We start from the raw sequence: 20,893 nt of genomic DNA on the forward strand, positions 1-20,893 counted from the left end.
CTCTGGATTAGAGTTAATATTCGCCGATTAACCCAGCAAAATGCAAGAGGCCTTAAGTCATTTATAAGATAATCCGCAATCTGTACAGTCTCACCGACTAACATATGGGTAAACCCCAGCGGGAATCTGATGGGCTTTGAAACTGACCTTGCAACAGTCTTGTCATGGGCACAGCCAATGGGAACAAAGATTATTTTAAATAATGATGAGTGATTCTGTCCCCGTTTCGCAAAAAAATTTGCGAAACTATGAAAAGATTTGCAAAATGGAGAAATTTCTCAAAATGCATTGAAGTCAATGGGCTTTTGTACAGGCAACAACTTTTTTCTTGTTCCAAATGCATTAAAGTCAATGGGTGTTTTTTCTTATGGCGACTTTTTTCTCCAAATGTATTAAAGTCAATGGGCGTTTTTTCTCATGGCGACTTTTTTGTTATAATGCATAAGGGTAAGGCCAGACGAGGAGATTCGGGGAGATTTTGTCGCCTGGCGACTTATCGCCACGTCTTTTGCGCGACTATCTCCCCGAACTGCCTCAGCGTTTTTTCCCCATAGGCTAGAATGAAAAATACCCTTAAAGTCAATGGGCGTTTTTTCTTATGGCGACTTTTTTCTCTTAATGCATTAAAGTCAATGGGTGTTTTTTCTTATGGCGACTTTTTTCTCCAAATGTATTAAAGTCAATGGGCGTTTTTTCTCATGGCGACTTTTTTGTTATAATGCATAAGGGTAAGGCCAGATGAGGAGATTCGGGGAGATTTTGTCACCTGGCGACTTATCGCCACGTCTTTTGCGCGACTATCTCCCCGAACTGCCTCAGCGTTTTTTCCCCATAGGCTAGAATGAAAAATACCCTTAAAGTCAATGGGCGTTTTTTCTTATGGCGACTTTTTTCTCTTAATGCATTAAAGTCAATGGGTGTTTTTTCTTATGGCGACTTTTTTCTCCAAATGTATTAAAGTCAATGGGCGTTTTTTCTCATGGCGACTTTTTTGTTATAATGCATAAGGGTAAGGCCAGATGAGGAGATTCGGGGAGATTTTGTCACCTGGCGACTTATCGCCACGTCTTTTGCGCGACTATCTCCCCGAACTGCCTCAGCGTTTTTTCCCCATAGGCTAGAATGAAAAATACCCTTAAAGTCAATGGGCGTTTTTTCTTATGGCGACTTTTTTCTCTTAGGGCTGGGACACACTGGGCAATTTGGGGAGATTTAGTCGCCTGGCGACTAATCGCCGCGACTTTTCTCCCCGAATGCCTCCCCTCGCTCTGCGCCTGGCTAAAATGAAAAATCGCCTGCGCTAATCACACGTGGCGATTCGTTTTCCGAAATCGCCCGAAGTTGCCTCACGAGGAAACTTCGGGCGACTTCGGAAAACGAATCGCCGCGTGTGATTAGCGCAGGCGATTTTTCATTTTAGCCCGGCGCAGAGCGAGGGGAGGCATTCGGGGAAGATTGGTCGTGGAAAGTCGCGGCGATTAGTCGCCAGGCGACTAAATCTCCCCAAATCGCCCAGTGTGTCCCTACCCTTAATGCATTAAAGTCAAAGGGTGTTAGTCAATGAGCGTTTTTTTCTTCTGGGCATTTTTTTTTTTGCAGTGAATTTTCGTCAAAAGAATTTGCACAAGGTGAAATTATGAATATATTCTCTCATCACTAACGGTAAAATATGTGACAGCAATGACATTAATTGTAGTTATCACAAACAGAAGTCACTGAGGGGTTCTGTGACCATATAAAGGCACAAGGCTGCAGGCTGAGTTATACAGGGAACTCTGAGTATCACTCATGTATTATAAGGGATAATGTACCCCCTACTGTAAATGATAAGGATATTAGAAGTCACTGAGGGATTCTGGGACCATATAAAGGTACAAGGCTGCAGGCTGAGTTATACAGGGAACTCTGAGTATCACTTGTGTATTATAAGGGATAATGTACCCCCTACTGTAAATGATAAGGATATTAGAAGTCATTGAGGGGTTCTGTGACCATATAAAGGCACAAGGCTGCAGGCTGAGTTATACAGGGAACTCTGAGTATCACTCTTGTATTATAAGGGATAATGTACCCCCTAATATAAATTAGAGGCCAGTACAATATAATATCAATGTTTGATAAAAGTATCCGAGAAAATGCTGCTCAGAGCAGGATGTTAAAGGACTCAACTTGGGCAAGTAAAAATGGATAAATTAAAAATTATCTTTTTTTTTCAAATTATGTATTGATTTTTTTCAAATGTGACAGCCAGTTTCTGCATTTGGCTTTATCATGAGGACAGGGTTATATTGCATTGGGATTTTGGCCTATTATAATCTCATCTGATCCTTTTCTTAAAACCCCAGTCCCAGTGAGGTTGTATGAGAGGCACCTGCGAGACCTGCTGAATGTGCGTTTGTGTAAATCCTGCTAATCTCAAGCGCTGCCTCTATCCCTGCAGTCTGCAGCCTCCCTCCCTCCTGCACTCACACAGCAGAGTCAGACACATGAGAAGAAGCAACTCTCTTGGCATCAGTCTCTGCTGCTCATTAGCATCTCCCTATTTAAACATGTGAGGAAATGTCAGGCCCAGCTGCAGACTTGGCACCCGGCTGATTTATCTCAAGGACCTGAGCTCAGGGTGAAAGGGCTGCCGGGGACAGAGGGACATGAGCCTCACACACAGACATGGTAAATTGGTGCATTTTTCTCTTAGTCACTAATTCCCAGTAACTCAGTCTTCCCTTTTCCTTCCCTGCAGGGACAGGTATTCGGTTTAAAGTCCAAGAGATTTCTTGCTATGACAGATAAGGATGGCTGGCAGGAGGACCCGGCGGATTACTGCCCAGGTGAGTGCGCCCATTGGGTGTTGTATTGGGGATTATAGGGGAGGGCCCACATATTGTTGTTGTTGTTGTTTTTACAACTGGAGTTAAAGGACATGTAAAGGCAAAAAAATAAAATCCCTTTCTTTAATGAAAAAGAAACCTATCTCCAATATACTTTAATTAAAAATGTGTACAGTTTTTATAAGAAACCTGACTGTATGCAGTGAAATTCTCCCTTCATTTACTGCTGTGGATAGGAATTGTCAGATGGTCCCTAACTGCTCTGCAGGGAAACAATCATACTTATGAACAGCAGGGGGGCCCCACCTTACTTACCAGCAATGCAGAACTCAAGCAGCTTTGTTTATGACGATCCCTAAGCAGCCCAGACCACACTGAGCATGTGCACAGTCTTAGTCTTGCAAAGATGTTTAACAAAGTTACAAGATGGTGACCCCCTGTAGCCAACTTTGAAAGCAGAAATCATTTGTTTGATTAGACTTGTGGTGCAGTAAATTCATGTTTATATTTAGTATACAAAATACAGCATTTCTAGCCTTATTCTATTTTAGACTTTACATGCCCTTTAATTTGAATCTATTGGCATTGCAGTAGGGCTATCAGACTATATACAGTGAAACCTCAATTTTACATCCCCTGATTTCAAGTTTTCCCTCATTTTACATTGTTGTTATGTGGTCCCACCTAGACATTATGAATAATACATTGCCCTGATTTTACATTTTCCTGAATTTTACACCACTTTTTTCTGGTCCCCTGAAAAATGTTAAACGGGGTTCTACTGTATATATAAATGTGTGTTTGTGTGTCCGTAGGCAACTAAATAATGGTTTAATGGATATTGTACACCATGAACATCCTGCAGCCAGGGGCGTAACTAGGGTTGCCACTTGGCCGGTAAAAATAATGCTTGATGCCAATGTTATTAATAGGAACAAATGTCAAGAATATAGGAAGGCCGGTATTTTTTTCCAGAAAAGGTGACAACCCTAGGCGTAACTACAGAGGAAGCAGACCCTGTGGCTGCAGGGGGCCCAGGAGGTATAGGGGCCCCATGAGACCCCAATTCATATACAATTTCAATAAATATTAGTAAAACAGGTCAACCTCAAGACATTTTGGGGGCCTGAAAAATAATTTGCTGTAGGGCCCAGTCATTTCCAATTATGCCACTGCCTGCAGCCCTCCAGCTGTTATATTAATTAACATCTCCTGGCCTACTCTGACCCTACACAGACAGGCCTCTCTGCACTATTCCCTGTCAAAATATCTCAAGCTCCTCCAATTCCTTCTGCTTAAAGTACTAAGAGACACCAGCTACCAGGCCTAGACTGACAATCTTTGGGTTCAGCCATAGACAGTCACTATTTATTGTGGGGAGGGGGGCTGTTTAGGCCTCTGTGTACTGTGAACTGCCAGGGCCTATTTAAATCCCAGTCCAGGCCTGTCCCTTAAAAGTTGCCTTGAACAGGTTTCCGTTACCCTTTCACAACTGCACAACTCCCCAGAGCCTGCCCGGCTCCTCCGGTAACTTCCTCTGATGGGGTTGGCAGTCACCATACCCGGTGGTCTATACCCAAGCTCCCCAGAGGTGATCACCAAGTAGGAACATGGACACATTCCCCCCCACTTAATCAAGTCTCAGGAGACAACACTAAGCAGTTTAGTCAACAGTTCCCCTTCTTCCCCAGCTCCCCAGTTTTCCCTAATCTGCTGACATATAACCCTAGTAATAACATTTATCATAGGGAAACTTGCATTTCAATAATCCATAGCTGCTTCCTCTTCATTAAATAGTACTTTATATTTTACATTCATAGTCCATGGGTGACAATGAGCATGAATTTGCACACAGTTTTAGTAAATATGGTAGCATGGAGCTAAAGCAGCATTGTACTTTCTCATTCTACATAGGAAAGAAGGTGTTTAGGTTTTTGATTACATTTCTCTTCCTTTCTGCTATGGCACACACAAGGGCTCATATACAAAAGCTCGAGTGCTAGATGCGAGTGCTAGAGAACTGACACAAGTTTGATATCAGGTATGGGTAGGGCCTTGCTTTCATTAATGTCAATATATATATATACACAATTACAAGAGTCCTCTGCACTCAACCCATTATCAATATATTTAAGACAGAGACATTTTGTGCATACTGCTACTGAAAAATGCCTTACCCTTTAAACAACACAGGGATTGTTTGTCCATATATTGCAATATATTTAAGCTGGCCAACTACGTCAAAGTCATCCCATATCTGGCCAGTCCTACGCTCAGTTTTCATCTGATTCATTAAGAATTCTATGGTTTCATTATACATTTGATAAAAGGGACGAAAACGTTTTACCTGCAACTTACTAGCTGCTTTCAAAGTAAACCCCCATACTTGGCTGCCCTTTTATTAGACACCAGTGGGATCACCTGACTATAGTTGGAGGGGGTGGGAGCTACAACATGGAGCTGGTCACTGCTCTTGTATATCTATAACAAACAAGAGAAAGTTGTGCTCACCACTAGTTTTTAAAACCATTAGGCGGGGGTGCAATGAGGCTGTGACCACAAAATACATATAGACAAATACAAGAGTCCTCTGCACTCAACCCATTATCAATATATTTAAGACAGAGACATTTTGTGCATACTGCTACTGAAAAATGCCTTACCCTTTAAACAAAACAGGGATTGTTTGTCCATATATGATATATAAAAATTAAATAAAGACAAAATTTGTTAACTGAATTATCACCACTAGGGGTCAATACAAGTCACTAAATATCCAAATTACATAAAGATCAAAGCTATCACTGTCTCAGAAAAAGCAGGAATAGTTTAAAAGTTCATTGAGTCCCATCAGGGCCATGGTTTTTAATCAATTAATCCACATTGTTTCTTTCTGAAGTAATGATTGTAGTCATCCCCTCTAGGGGGCATATTCACCACCTATAGAACCAGCCACCTCAGTTGATTACTGTTATGGCCCTGTAGCCGAAAGTGCCTACTCACTGGGTAACGTACTTCTGTTTTCCAAGTCACAATTACTAATTGTCCTTTTATGTTCCCCAATCCTGGTTCTAACTTCTCACTTGGTTTTACCCACATATACTTTCCCACGGGGGCATTTGAACAAATAGATGACCCCTGTAGTGGCACAAGTTGCAAAATACTGTTATTTAATGATATGTCCTTTGGAGGGGTGATTGAGGCTTTCACCTATAAATGATGCTATTACAACACCCGCAAGACAAACACGGGAATGTTCGCACCCTCGGATAACCAAAAACATTGGTTGTCTCATTTTAGGCTGTAATGAATCTTCTTTCATTAGCGTATCACCCACGTTACGTGATCTCTTAAATGAGAACAGTGTGTATCCTTAAACATTTTGCCAAACTCATCATCCTTTTGTAAAATCTCCCAGTGTTTGTGAATTATAGTCTTAATTCGACCTGAATTAGCATTATAGGTAGTAACAATAGGGACTCTATCTCATATTTCTTAGGCGTTTTATTCCTAAAATATTCCTCTTCCTCTTTAATGTCTTCACTCCACTAAGGACTTATTATATTGTATAGGGATGTAGCGAACCGCCGATAATGTGTTCGCGAACGCTGTTCGCGAACACCGGCAAAAAATGCGGACAGTTCGCGAACAGTTCGCGAACTTCGAACATCCGAAAATCGTTCGATTCGAACGATCGAAGGATTTTAATCGTTCGATCGAACGATTTTCGTTCGAATCGAACGATCGAAGCCATTCGATCGAATGATGTCATTCAATCCAATGGCTTCGATCGTTCGATTCGAACGAAAATCCTTCGATTTTAGCGATCGAATGGTCGAATGGTCGAACGATTTTGACGCGAACGCCTATTGGCGAACGTCACGCGACGTTTGCGAACTTGCGGCGGACGCGAACAGCCGATGTTCGCGCGAACAAGTTTGCCGGCGAACAGTCCGCGACATCCCTAATATTGTAGCCCCAGGCCATTCTATAGAACAATGGGCCATCTCATTCAACCTTCTGTTACATAAGTTTTCTTCAGACACAATCCTTTTCACTCTAAGCAATTGGTAGACCCTTCTTAGAGGCAGATTCCCTAAAGGACGAAGTGACTAACGCTAGCGAAAATTTGCCAGCGTGACGTCATTTTGGTACTTCACCAATTCCCTAACGGGTGCAGGTGTAACTTTGCTAGCGAAAGAGACACACACTAGTGATCATTGGCACTCTATCAACAGGCGATTTTTGCTCTGGCGAAGGGACATAACTCCGCAAATTCAGTAAGATGCGGATTTTACTGCACGTTACCTCTTGCGCCAGACTTGAGTTCGCCACCCAAAAAACGCTGGAAACTTTTATTTTTTCAGGCTGCAAAAGACCATAAAAAATTTTTTGGGTAACCGGGTTCCCCTCTAAATTTCCCAACATATGGCACATAAACTCTACACTGGGCTCATGTGTAGGGCCTTATAACAATTTTATTTTATTTTATTAAGCTTCCCTGAGCTTGTGTAATGTAATGTATTTGCTGGAACATATACAGTAAGTCCATTAAAAGTTCACTTCCCGCCGTATGCAAATTAGCCAACGCTAGCGCAACTTCGCCAGTGTTCAGGCGCTCTGGATGCAACTTCGCATTTTAGGGAACTAGCGTTGTCCTGGCAAATTTATGCCTGGCAAAGTGTTCCGAAGTGTTGGCAAAGCAATCGCTTGTAAATTTGTGCCGCTTAGGGGTTGACAGGGTGGAAACTACTATACAATAATAAATTGTTTTTATCTGTAGGTTTTCTGTACAAATCAGATTTTAATGTACCCTTGTGTTTAATAAATGTTACATCCAAAAAATGTCTCACATTGGGATGATGATGTTGCAAGGTGAATTTCAATGTAGAGTGCAAAGTGTTCATTTTTTCACTCATCGCTAACAATTCTTGCTCACCTCCATGCCAAAGGGAAGAACACGTCATCCACATAGCGGAAATCATTTTTGATATGTTTCGATATTGCTCAAACAAAACTACCTGCTCAATAAAGGAAACTAATAGGATTGCATAGCTGGGAGCTACATTGCTTCCCATGCTCATCATAAATACAATATCAGTGTCATAGGGAAGTCATTAGTGAGGAACTCCTTAGCCTTTTTGTCAATAATACCCTCCGTGAATGAATCATAGAAATAAGCATCAATTTCCTCCTTATATTCAGATGTAGGGTCCTTACTCAATTTTTCCTAATGCTCCGTATTTGACAATTGATTAAAGGCTTCTCCCAGATATTTGTCCTTGTCCATAACAACCGTGGCGCCTCCCTTATCCGTTTTCTTTTTTTATAATTTGTGTATTATTTTTCAATTCCATCAAGGCATTAAATTCATCCTAAATTCATAGTTGAAGGGTTTAGTGCCTAGAGTGGCAGTTTTAGGGGTGGCTGTATAGAAAAAAATACTTAGTAAAAGAAAAAGTCATATCATGCCTAGGGTAGGGCGCAAGAGAGGGGTAATGTGTAGCCAGGGCTGCCAGTTGTAAATACCCCCAAGTTATTCCTGAAATGGTCTTGGTGGTGAAATAAAAACTGGTTAAATATTTAGTTAGTTAGCCAAAAATGTAATGTATAAAGGCTGGATGTGTAACATAATAGCCAGAACACTACTTCCTGCTTTTCAGCTCTCTAACTCTGAGTTAGTCAGCAACTTGAAGGGGGGCCACATGGGACATAACTGTTCAGTGAGTTTGCAATTGATCCTCAGCATTCAGCTCAGATTCAAAAGCAACAGTTATGACCCATATGACCCTCTCTCAAGTCTCTGATTGGTTACTCCCTGGTAACCAATCAGTGTAAACCAAGACAGCTGAAAATCAGGAAGTAGTGTTCTGGCTATTATGTTACACATCCAGTCACTCCAGCCTTTATAGATTATATTTTTGACTAACTAACTATATTAGAAACATTTTTTATTTTGCACAGTATCTATTTACCCAGTTTTTTTTATACTGTACAATTACTTTAAAAAAGGTCTCATTGTTTCATAATCAACAGACTAGGCTTCAGGGGAAGGAATAAGCCGTTTAGCCCTTACACTACAATTTGCAGGGTTGATTCAATTTCTCCAGCTATGGTTGTTGTGACTTCAACTACAGCACAAAGCTGACACTCACATTCCCAGCTCCAGAGGGGGCAATATATCAAGGTATGGGCGACCTGCCACTGAAAAGTCAAGCGTGAAATCAGCCTTCCCATGCTATAAAAATAGTATGTGTGCGTCTTCCAGACAGAATAAACTTGCCTTGTCCATGGCTGGTCTGGACCTCTGTAATCAAACATATGGAACTCCATTATAAAACACACCTTTGCGGCTGATTTTCCTAAAAAAAGAAGAATCACGAATACCAAAAGGAGAAGTAACTTAAAGGATAAGTAAACCTTAAAAATAAGTGAATGTAAATGTAACCCTATCGACACCACTTTGTCGGTGTTACACGCCACGTGTTGCACTTACCTGAAGGCACGGGACAACTCTGAGCCACTCCGCAGTGATATTGGGAGAGACTGGTAGCTGCTACTTACTTATGCAGTGCCTCCACCTAGTGGGATCCGGGAATGCACCTATGGGTGGCCCAACTAGGAATACAGTAATAATTCACACACGGTATTGGTTAAACTGAATGAATGTTTATCTAAAATAAATGGGCAACTAGTACAAATATCACTCCTAACTGGGTGGGAGTAGGGCCTCACTAACTAACTTGCTTGCACACACTATCTACCTAACTAAAGAAGGCAAAGTCCTTTAATGTCCTTCAACAAAATCTTCAAGCGCTTCTTTAGGGTACTGTCCCTTTAAACAGAAAACTCACTCCAAATCCTCTTCGGATGCTTGACAGTTTCTCTTCAGGCGAGTCCAGTACATTCAGACATACAGTGCAACTACCAGCCCCTTTGGATACTCAGATAGGAATCCCTACTGGTTGCTCCTCCAGTCTGGATTCCTTTCACACTCTCTGTCCCTTCCTTGACTGCCTGGTGGTCAGAATGGTCAGAAAATGACCAGCAGGTGGCGTTGTTGTAACAAAATTCATTCATATTAACAGTACATGTCTCCCTTAATATCTTGGAATTAAAAAAAATAAAACAATGAATGCACATTGCCAAAGTTCTTAGAATTGTACTCTCATCAATTTTACATTTCACTTATTTTTAAGGTTTACAACTGTCTTCCACTATTTTTGTAATTTATCCTTAATGAAAAAGGATACGTGATCCTTGTCAGACAATCCCTGCCAAAAAGCAGGACAAAACTGCTGCTTGTGGAAAAAATTTTTTTTTCAGCATTTCCCCTTTATTTTCAGGTGGTTATCACCCAGTGCACACAGGAGAGATGCTGAACAGAAGATACCAAGCCATTCACAAGGTGGGATGGGGCTACTTCTCTACTGTTTGGTTGTGTCACGATTTACAGTAAGTGCCACTGGCCTGTGTATTCTCCATGAGCAAAGTTATGTATGGTACAGTTATGGGATCCGTTAACCGCAAACCCGTTAACCAGAAAGCTCCGAATTACAGAAAGGCCATCTCCCATAAACTCCATTATAGTCAAATAATCTAAAATTTTCTCTGTAATATTAAAACAGTATCTTGTACTTGATCCAAACTAAGATATAATTAATCCTTATTGGAAGCAAAACCAGCCTATTGGGTTTATTTAATGTTTAAAGGACTTTCTAGTAGACTTAAGGGATGAAGATCCAAATTATGGAAAGATCTGTTATCCAGAAAACCCCAGATCCCGAGCATCATTTTGGGTAACCGGTCCCATACCTGTACTAATGAAAAGAAAAGCCTGCACATGCCCCTGGGCCCCCCACCCCAGCCAAAAACTCCCTCTGCCCCCACCCAAATATTGCTTTTATTATAGGTACTTGCATCAAAAGGGCAGCAGTGCACTCCAAAAGTAGCATAGCAATCAAACCAGCCTGCCATTGATTGTGGCTTTATGAGTTCATTATGTGGATTGCCAAAGCTTTGTTCTGTATTGTATACATTCTGTATTCTGTTGCCCCAGCTAATTACGCTCTCTCTCTCTCTCTCTCTCTCTCTCTCCCCCCCCCCCAGGAAAAAGAAGAAGGTGGCAGTGAAAATTTCCAAAAGTGCCAGAAGGTTCAGTGAAGCGGCGCTGGATGAAATCTCAATACTTAATTGTGTAGGGAAATCTATGTGTATAATAGGCAAAAAGCAAAAAGTGTAATCCGCATCCTCCACCACTTTCCCAGTACATAAAGCCAAAGCAGCCCCTCATTGTTTCCTATGAAATTTCTGAGAATGATTTTAACATAATAGGGGTCTATATTATCTGGGTTATTTTAGTCACCAAATAATATTGGAAAAGGTTCCTAAATCAGACTGTATTCCCTCACACTATAATGCCCTGTAATACCAGAGGAGAATAAACCCCACTCTGTGTATTTACTTTTTATCACAAGCTGCAACTCACATTATTTTCCATTCTATTTTCATCTCGCCAGGTAAATGGTGCGCGGAAGAAAGAGTCTCATGGGGAGAATGTCATTCAGCTTTTGGATGACTTTAAATTGATTGGAGAAAATGGCCTTCATATCCGTGTCATGGTGTCTGAGCACAAGATCTGATTCTGCATTCAGTTCTCAGGGCCTTTATTTTAGCTGGAATCAATGAGGCCTGTGCAGCTAAAGCCATTGGGCCTGGATGCAGACCTCTAAAGCAATATTGCCCACTGGGAGTCTGGTCACTCCCATAGACGATAAATGTTTAAAGGGAGTTGTCCACCTTTGAATTACTTTTTAATACAGGGATCGGATGCGTTATCCAGAAACCCATTATCCAGAAAGTTCCGAATTACAGAAAGGCCGTCTCCCATAGACTCCATTTAAGCCAAATAATCCAAATTTTTAAAAATGTTTTCCTTTTTCGCTGTAATAATAAAACAGTAGCTTGTACTTGATCCAAAGTACGATATAATTAATCTTTATTGGAAGCAAAACCAGCCTATTGGCTTTATTTAATGTTTAAAAGATTTTCTAGTAGCCATAAGGTATGAAGATCCAAATTACAGAAAAATCTATTATCTGGAAAATCCCAGGTCCCAAGCATTTTGGATAACAGGTCCCATACCTGTATGATGTAGAAAGTGATATTCTGAGCCAGTTGGCAATTGGTTTCATTTTGTCTTTGAGTTATTTAGCTTTTTATTCAGCAGCTCTGCTGTTTCCAATTCCAGCAATCTGGTTGCTAGGGTCCAAATAGAAGCAGCTATTTTTTATTCAAACCCATCTTGGGGTTTAGGAAGCTCTGTGCTTTATACAGGCCCATAGAACAGGCACAGGAATGACACAGTCGAGAGGAATTTGAAGCGACATCTGAAATTCTCCAACTGCTTGGCTGACATGAGAGTGTACCCTGTGGGAATAAGATCAGTTCTTATTATTCCTTGTTCAGCACTGTCTGATCTTAGCTTGCCCTTGAGGTAATGAGGAATATTAACAATGAAAATGAGTTTCATGGATAGGATGAAGAGAGGGACCCTGTAATGCAGGAAGCCAGATCTCCGTGTGAGAGGGGTGGGATACATCTATCAATCAGGCATCTCCAGCTTATGATCCTCCAGCTATTGCTGACGTTCACACCCCTGCAACCCTGTTGGTTGGATCCAGGAGACTTCATTTGGATGACAATAGGGTAGACATCTGACATAAGTGCTAGTATCAATTACACCATCAAGGCATCTTCCAAAACAAGCTCTGGAACTTATCAACACATAATGTAGATTTCTATTTAACCATTTTGAAAATCCCACTGTACCCAAAATATAGGTTGGGCAGTATGCAAATATATCTAACCTAGGTGACCCTATTTTTAATTTAGAATAATTATTACTAATGATAAATGATGTTGCCAGACTACCCTGGGGCTTGCACTGAAAAGGACAGTGTGGAGCCCCAGGCAGATTACACAAATCACCTTCTTATTGGCTCCTTCATTAATAGGGGCTCCACATTGGTTAGTTTGCCCTATGCCCCTGCTGCCTGGAGAATATTATACAAGCTTAGCTATGTTTGTATAGGGAATAATAATGCACCACTTTTGTAAAATATAGAGAAAATAAAGTAGCCACTCTTGTAAAATGTAAGGATATTATAAGTTAACGAGGCGTTCCATGACCATATAAAAACACAATTTACAGGATATTCAAGGCTCTTGTGTATTACAGTATAAGGATATTAGAAGACACTGACAATAGTTCCATGACCATATAAAGGCACTAGGGATGTAGCGAACTGTTCTGCGGCGAACTTGTTCGCGCGAACATCGGCTGTTCGTGTCCGCCGCAAGTTCGCGAACGTCGCGCGACGTTCGCCAATAGGCGTTCGCGTCAAAATCGTTCGACCATTCGACCATTCGATCGCTAAAATCGAACGATTTTCGTTCGATTCGAACGAAAATCGTTCGATCGAACGATTAAAAATCCTACGATCGTTCGAATCGAACGATTTTCGGATGTTCGAAGTTCGCGAACTGTTCGCATTTTTTGCCGGTGTTCGCGAACGGCGTTCGCGAACACATACTCGGCGGTTCGCTACATCCCTAAAAGGCACAAGGGACATAAACATGGAACTATTTGGTGATGGAACTCCAAGATGATTGATATCCTCATATTTACAACATGGGGTACATTATTTTTTATAATACACAAATGACATCACTGATAGTTGATTATGACTGATGACATCACTGAGCTCTGTTTATAGGGACATCATTTACAGGATATTCATGGCTTCTACATTAGAAGTTACTATGATTTAGGGAATTACAATGCTTTATAAACATGTTGCCGTGTTGTACATAGAAGTTTTCCTTAACTCGGCTTCAAATGTGTGCCTGGTGTTTGAATTGCTGGGACCGTCTCTCCTGCATTTAATGAGGAATCATGGCCCGGAAGGACTGCCTCTAACCTGTGTGCGCAGGGTTCTCCAGCAGGTAAGAACAAAAGATTCTTCAGGAGATTTGAAAAATTATCAATTCAAAAAAGATATGGGCCCAGAGGTCAAACCACTGATCAAACCTTCTCCAGGTGATACTGAAGGATTTTCTGTGGATTTTCAAGTCAAACAGGAGTGGGCAAAAGTTGATGATGTCACTGACACCTTGTTGGTCATTAATATGTCAGTAAACATCATCAAAATGATGCAACAATATTCTTATAGTTCAGAGAGACTAGACTAAGCCATGGTTGAGTGACTGTGTTTAGAGTCCCCGCTAATCAGTTATTGATGTGTTGAAGGTGTTGCAAGGTCTGAATTTCCTTCACAAGAGGTGCCGCATTATCCATACAGACATCAAACCAGAAAACATCCTTGTGTGTGTGAAGGCGGACAATCTGCAGCAGTGCATGGCCGAAGCTACTATCTGGAGTCAGAATAAAGCTGGTGAACATACCGAACATGGTAAGGAATATTACGTTGGATCAGTTTTTATTTTTTTTTGGCTGCTTCAACAGTCTTGAAATGTTAAATACCAATAACATGCTCGATCCTAATATTCAGACCAGTGAAGGCGGCTCTGTAGCATATAGGTATTCCCAGCAGCTACAGGAACAGACAATGGTCTGATGAAAGTGTAATACAGGGATCCCCAAAATTTTCTACCCGTGAGCCACATTCAAATGTAAATAAAAGTTAGGGTGCAACACTGGAATGTAAAAAGTTCCTGGGGGGGATAAATATGGGCTGTGATTGGCTATTGGTAGCTATAATGTGGACTAGAAGCCTACAGGAGGCTCTGTTTGGCAGTACACCTGGTTTGTATGCACCTAAAGTTTGCCTCCAAGCCAGGAATTAAAAAATAAGCACCTACTTTGTGGCCACTGGGGGCAACATCCAAGATGTGAGCAACATGTTACTTGTGAGCCACTGGTTGGGGATCACTGGTGTAATAGGTTGTGCAATGCCTAAGCCCCCTTACGACACAGAACCCAAGTAGTTGATTCACCTGTTCTCCCCTATTATGTCCTGCTTGATTTATAAAGCCAACTTTGTTGCCATCTACCACACTTTCCCTTTTTTTCTTTAAACAACTTCAGGTGTTGATGTGAACTTCCTAACTCACCTGTTTGAGACTGGAAATTCAGACATGCTGGGAGTAAAGATCGCAGACCTGGGCAGCAGTTGCTGGACTGTAAGCATGGCTGTAGACTAGGCAACAAACTTATGGACTAGAAAGCATGGCTATAGACTAGGCAACAAAGTTATGGACTAGAAAGCATGGCTATAGACTAGGCAACTTAGTTATGGACTAGAAAGCATGGCTATCAGTGTCAGACTGGGATGCCAGGGGCCCACCAGAAAAACCTTAGACAGTGGGCCCACTTTCATAACTATTCCTCTCCTCACTCAACCTCTTTATTCTCCTAGTCTTTTATCTCTACATACTATACTAAATTCTTCCATTATTAAGCCTCTTAAAGAAATAGGGTATGGCCATGAAATAGGCCAAACAAGTAGAAGCACCTGGGCCCACCGGAAGTTTTCCTGGTATCCTTGTGGGCCAGTGCAACACTTATGGCTATAGACTAGGCAACTAGGCATGGTTATGGACTGATAAGCGAAGTTATGGCCTGTTAAAGGAAAACTATAACCCCAAAATAAATATTTAAGCAAGAATCTTACCAAACTGGTATATCTATTTATGTAAATATTGCCCTTTTACATCTCTTGCCTTGAACCCACGTTTTGTGATGGTCTGTGTGCTGCCTCAGAGATCACCTGACCAGAAATACTACAGCTCTAACGGTAACAGGAAGAAGTGTGGAAGCAAAAGACACAACTCTGTCTGTTAATTGGCTCATGTGACCTAATATGTATGGTTTGTTTGCGTGCCCATTTTTTACGGGTCGGAAGTCATATGTTCCAATAAAGGCTTTTTAAATTAAATTCCTGCATTGGCGGTGCTGTGTCATATGTATTTGTGTGCCCAGTGAATCATACGATTCCAGGGGGAGGCCCTTATTTTTTAAAATGGCAGTTCTCTATTTAGGATTAGCCAATCGTAGCTACTTCTAAAAAGTATATTATGAAACTGGTTTATTAACGTGAAGCAGGGTTTTACACATGAGCTGTTTTATGCAATATCTTTTTAAAGAGTTTGAGGGTTATATTTGTGAAGATTCTCATTCATCCAGGTCATGATGTATCTGTAGAAATAAGTCAAATTGGGTATAGTTTTCCTTTAAGTAAATATGGGTATGGACTAGTAAGCATGGTTATGGGCTTCTAAACAGACTTTGCTTTTACCTATAAAGCAGAGATATATACACTTACTTACCCAGTACAGGTATGGGATCCGATATCCAGAAACCCACCATCTAGAAAGCTCCAAATTATTAGTCCCATAGACTCAATTTTATCCAAATAATCCAAATTTTTTAAAAAGATTTTTCTCTGTAATAATAAAACAGTAGCTTGTACATCATCCAAACTAAGATATAATTAATCCTTATTGGAAGCAAAACCAGCCTATTGGGTTTATTTAACATTTACATGATTTTCTAGTAGAGATAAAGTATGAAGATCCAAAAGATCAATTATCCAGAAACCCCCAGGTTTCAAGCATTCTGGATAACAGGTCTCATACCTATACTTTGTCTCATAACTGTATTTTATTCAACACAGTCTTCTCAGGGAGAACATCAGTCCTTAAAATGCCTTTACCTACAGATAGAATGTCTCCCACTGAAATCTCAGGAGTTAGGGGCATTTTGAGCAACTTGTTCTCCTCCAGAGGAAAGTTGGGTGCTGGTCTAGACATTCCTGCCATGGGGACATAACAGACTACTGGCCCACAGCAAACAATGAAACTTAACTAGGGTTGCCACCTTTTCTCAAAAAAATAAAAAAAATACCAGCCTTCCTATATATTTATTTTCCTTCTCTATTAATAAAATTGGCATCAAGTATCATTTCTACGAGCCAGGTGGCAACCCTAAACTCAATGCTACTCTACTACAAGAAACTGCCAATCTCCTAGTGTGTGACCAAAGTCTTAATGGGGGGTCAACCATAGAACTCAGTAGAAGACCCTTTCCTGTTTTCTTATCGTTATTATCTTTGTTGCAGTATAAAGCCTTTTCTGAGGAGATCCAAACCCAACAATACAGGGCACTGGAGGTTCTTTTGGGCTCAACCTATAGCACTCCTGTGGATATATGGAGCACCGCATGCATGGTAGGTCCCACAGAGAGGCAATGACCTTAGATATCCTTGCATCAAACTAAAGAACAAGATTAACGCACCAGTTCCTTTTGCCAACCCTCCTTTATTTCCAGGGAATGTCAATTCTACAGTCTGAGGTCCAAGAAGATCTCTTGCAGCAATGATAGCTCTACAGCTGTTGTTCTACTTCAATTTCTCCTTCCACAGTCTATCAGAGGGTGCTGTGAGTTGTAGTCCAACAACATCTGAAGGGCTACCAGTTGTCCAACTTAGAAATGGAGGGTTGCGGGTGTTCAACCAATAAGATTATAATAAGTAAAGCATTGTGTTTCCACTACAGGCATTTGAAATGGCCACGTCATACTATCTGTTTGAGCCCCACGCTGGAAAAACCTTCACCAGAGACGATGGTAGGGTCCCATTGGGTGACTTTGAGCGTCGTTAGAGATCTGTAAGACCCTGTGAGTCATTTCTCACTCTTTCTGTCTTTAGATCACATCGCCTGCATAATGGAACTGCTGGGGCGCATCCCACCCAAAGTTATTTCTTCTGGGAGAAAGTCCCCTGCATTCTTCAATAAGCAAGGTATAAAGCAAATGGCCTGGAGTCATTGCATATATATATATATATATATATATATATATATATATATATATATATATATATATATATATTAGGGATGCACCAAATCCACTATTTGGGATTTGTCCGAATCCTGCGTGAAAGATTCGTCATATGCAAATTAGGGGCAGGAAAGGAAAAAGTGTGGAAAATTTGTTTACTTCCTTGTTTTGTGACAAAAAGTAAAAAAAAAGTCCCCAACCTAATTTGCATATGAAAATAGTATTCCGTTTGGCAAGACACAAGGATTTGGGCGAATCCTGAACCAAATCCTGGATATATATATATACACATACAGGTATGGGCCTGTTATCCAACATGGTCGGAACTGGGGTTTTCCGGATAACTGGTCTTTGTGTCAGTGGGATCTACATACTGTATCTTAATTCTACTATAAAATAATGGGTATGGGACCCATTATCCAGAATGCTTGGGAACTGGGGTATTCCAGATAACAGATTTTTCCATCATTTAGATCACCTTACGTCTACTAGAAAATCATGTAAACGTTAAATAATCCCAATAGGTTGGTTTTGCTTCCAAAAAGGATTAATTATATTTTAGCTCGGATCAAGTACAAGATATTCTTTAATTATTACAGAGAGAAAGGAAATCATTCTTAAAAATAATTGAAAATGATTTCCTTTTTCTGTGTAATAATAAAACAGTAACTTGTACTTGATCCCAACTAATATATAATTAATCCTTATTGGAAGCAAAACCAGCCTATTGGGTTTATTTAATGTTTATATGATTTTCTAGTAGACTAAATGTATGAAGAACCAAATTACAGAAAGATTTGTTATCCAGAAAACCCCAGGCCCCGAGCATTCTGGATAACAGGTCCCATACCTGTATTGAAATGATATTTACAGATATAACCCTGCCTGCTCTTTTCTTTCCACCCCACAGGGGATCTACTCCGTATCCCTCAGCTGTTCCCCTGCGGGATTTACGACACCCTCGTAAGACGGAACAGTTGGCAGAAGAACGAAGCCCTCACGTTTGCCAGCTTTCTCCTGCCCATGCTGGAATATGTCACTGAAAAAAGGGCCACAGCTGAAACGTGTCTTCAACACCCGTGGCTCCAGTGCTGAGAGAGACTGTAATTCTCTGCACACCCTAGATTATTTTTATATCAATCACCCCTTTCCTTGGATCCCTAGAATGTCTTTCGCATTAAAATGCACCAAATGTTATCCTAGTCTAGGAGTGGCAGGATGGAGCCCTCCCAGCATGCTTAGCAGCCTCAATATCGGTAATAAGGTGACATGCAGAAAGGACATTAGAATTGTAGAAGACAAGCCTATAAATGGGTTTCCCCTTCAAATTCAATCAACCTTGCAGTAGAGTCCTGCGTGGAACCGATTTCTAAGACCAGTGTCGGACTGGCCCGGCCAGACCCCCTGTTCAGGCCCGGATTTGTGGAAAGGCCACCTAGGGCCGGGCCTAGGGCGGCAGGATTTTAGGGGGCGGCATGTTGCCCAACCACACCCACATTGGTTCAAAAACACTGGGGATGCGCTGGAGATACAATCATTTTTTAAATTTCCCATGCGCCAATCCCCATTGCTCCAGTCCAGATGATGAAAATTTGCACGGATAAAGGGGAGGGGACAGGGGCGACGAATGGCAGTGGGCCTAGGGGTGCCCACTATGTAAATCCGGCCCTGCCCCTGTTCCGATATTTGGGATTGTACAAAAATTTCAGCTCTGCGCAGCGCCTTCTGTTCAAGAAGGTGCATAACAGTAGGGGTCGAGGGGGGGCCTGGAGAGCAGCCCCAGTGGGCCCCGGGTCCCCCAGTCCAACCCTGTCTAAGACCCGGACCTGAACCCGCAACCCACAGCCCGCGACCCGAACTACAACCCGCATATTTACCCACTTAGATCCACTACCTGACCCGGTCCCACAACTGCCTTATCCACAACCCGACCCGCAACCCGCCGACCACCATCAAACAGGAAGTGATGTTGCTGCAAAGCAAAAGTAGGCGGGACCGAAACAAGTTTTGTAAAATTTTAAAAGGAGTAAAATATAGACAATATAACATAAGATAAGAAATTTAGATGAGTCCCGCAACCCTCAGAGCCGCATCTATACCCGCACCTGAAAATCCTACCCTCATTCCGCAGGGTACCCGACCATCTGCAGGACTCTATCTTGCAGGTCACATGGAAAATCAGGCTATAAAGGGCATGTAAAGGCAAAAAAATAAAATCCCATTTTTACTGTCTTTAATGAAAAAGAAACCTATCTCCAATATACTTTAATTAAAAAATGTGTATAGTTTTTATAAGAAACCTGACTGTATGCAGTGAAATTCTCCCTTCATTTACTGCTGTGGATAGGAATTGTCAGATGGTCCCTAACTGCTCTGCAGGGAAACAATCATACTTATGAACAGCAGGGGGAGCCCCCGTCTTACTTCCCAGCCATGCAGAACTCAAGCAGCTTTGTTTATGACAATCCCTAAGCAGCCCAGACCACACTGAGCATGTGCAAAGTCTTAGTCTTATAAAGATGTATAACAAAGTAACAAGATGGTGACCCCCTGTAGCCAACTTTGAAAGCATAAATCATTTGTTTGATTAGGCTTGTGGTGCAGTAAGTTCATGTTTATATTTAGTATACAAAATACAGCATTTCTAGCCTTATTCTATTTTAGACTTTACATGCTCTTTAATGGGCAGATTTATCAAAGGTTGAGGTGAATTTTTGAGTTTAAAAAATTTAAATTTCGAGCAATTTTTTTGTGTACTTCGACTAGGGAATAGTCCAAATTCGATTCGAATTTGGAAAAAAAGAAATTGAAAATTTGAATATCGAAATTTATCATAAACTGTCTCTTTAATAATTCGACTTTGACCATTCGCCATCTAAAACCTGCGGAATTGCTGTTTTAGCCTATGGGGGACCTCCTAGAACCTATTTGGAGTCAATTGGTGGACTTTGAAAAATTCTAATTTTTTTTTTGGAATCGTACAATTTGAATTTGATTGAATACGGACTTATTAGATCGAAAACTGACCTATTTGGCCAACAAAAACCTTTGATTTAATTTCGGTTGGTCTTTTTGAATTTGAATTTCGAAGTTTTTCAAATTCGACTCTTGATAAATCTGCCCCTAAATAGAGAGTTTTCCCCTGTATTTTTTCCACTTGGTTAAACTTAATAGACATATGTCAGCCTTGCCCACTATGTTGCTA

At 41.1% G+C, this 20,893-nt stretch overlaps 1 protein-coding gene across 1 annotated transcript; it reads left to right on the top strand.

The window, feature by feature from the left end:
• Window positions 1–2,419: 2,419 nt before the first annotated feature.
• LOC108714700 (SRSF protein kinase 1) lies at window positions 2,420–19,668 on the top strand. The gene is made up of 12 exons (XM_018259140.2): window positions 2,420–2,670; window positions 2,741–2,828; window positions 10,175–10,283; window positions 10,938–11,025; window positions 11,348–11,441; window positions 13,708–13,835; window positions 14,140–14,302; window positions 14,938–15,032; window positions 16,970–17,077; window positions 17,406–17,475; window positions 17,558–17,650; window positions 18,599–19,668. Exons 1-12 carry the CDS (start codon window positions 2,668–2,670, stop codon window positions 18,781–18,783), a joined length of 1,224 nt encoding a protein of 407 aa, XP_018114629.1. The 5' UTR covers window positions 2,420–2,667; the 3' UTR covers window positions 18,784–19,668.
• The last annotated feature ends 1,225 nt before the right edge of the window (window positions 19,669–20,893 follow it).

This window comes from Xenopus laevis, chromosome 4L (genome assembly GCF_017654675.1).
Source record: "Xenopus laevis strain J_2021 chromosome 4L, Xenopus_laevis_v10.1, whole genome shotgun sequence".
Taxonomy (NCBI): domain Eukaryota; kingdom Metazoa; phylum Chordata; class Amphibia; order Anura; family Pipidae; genus Xenopus; species Xenopus laevis.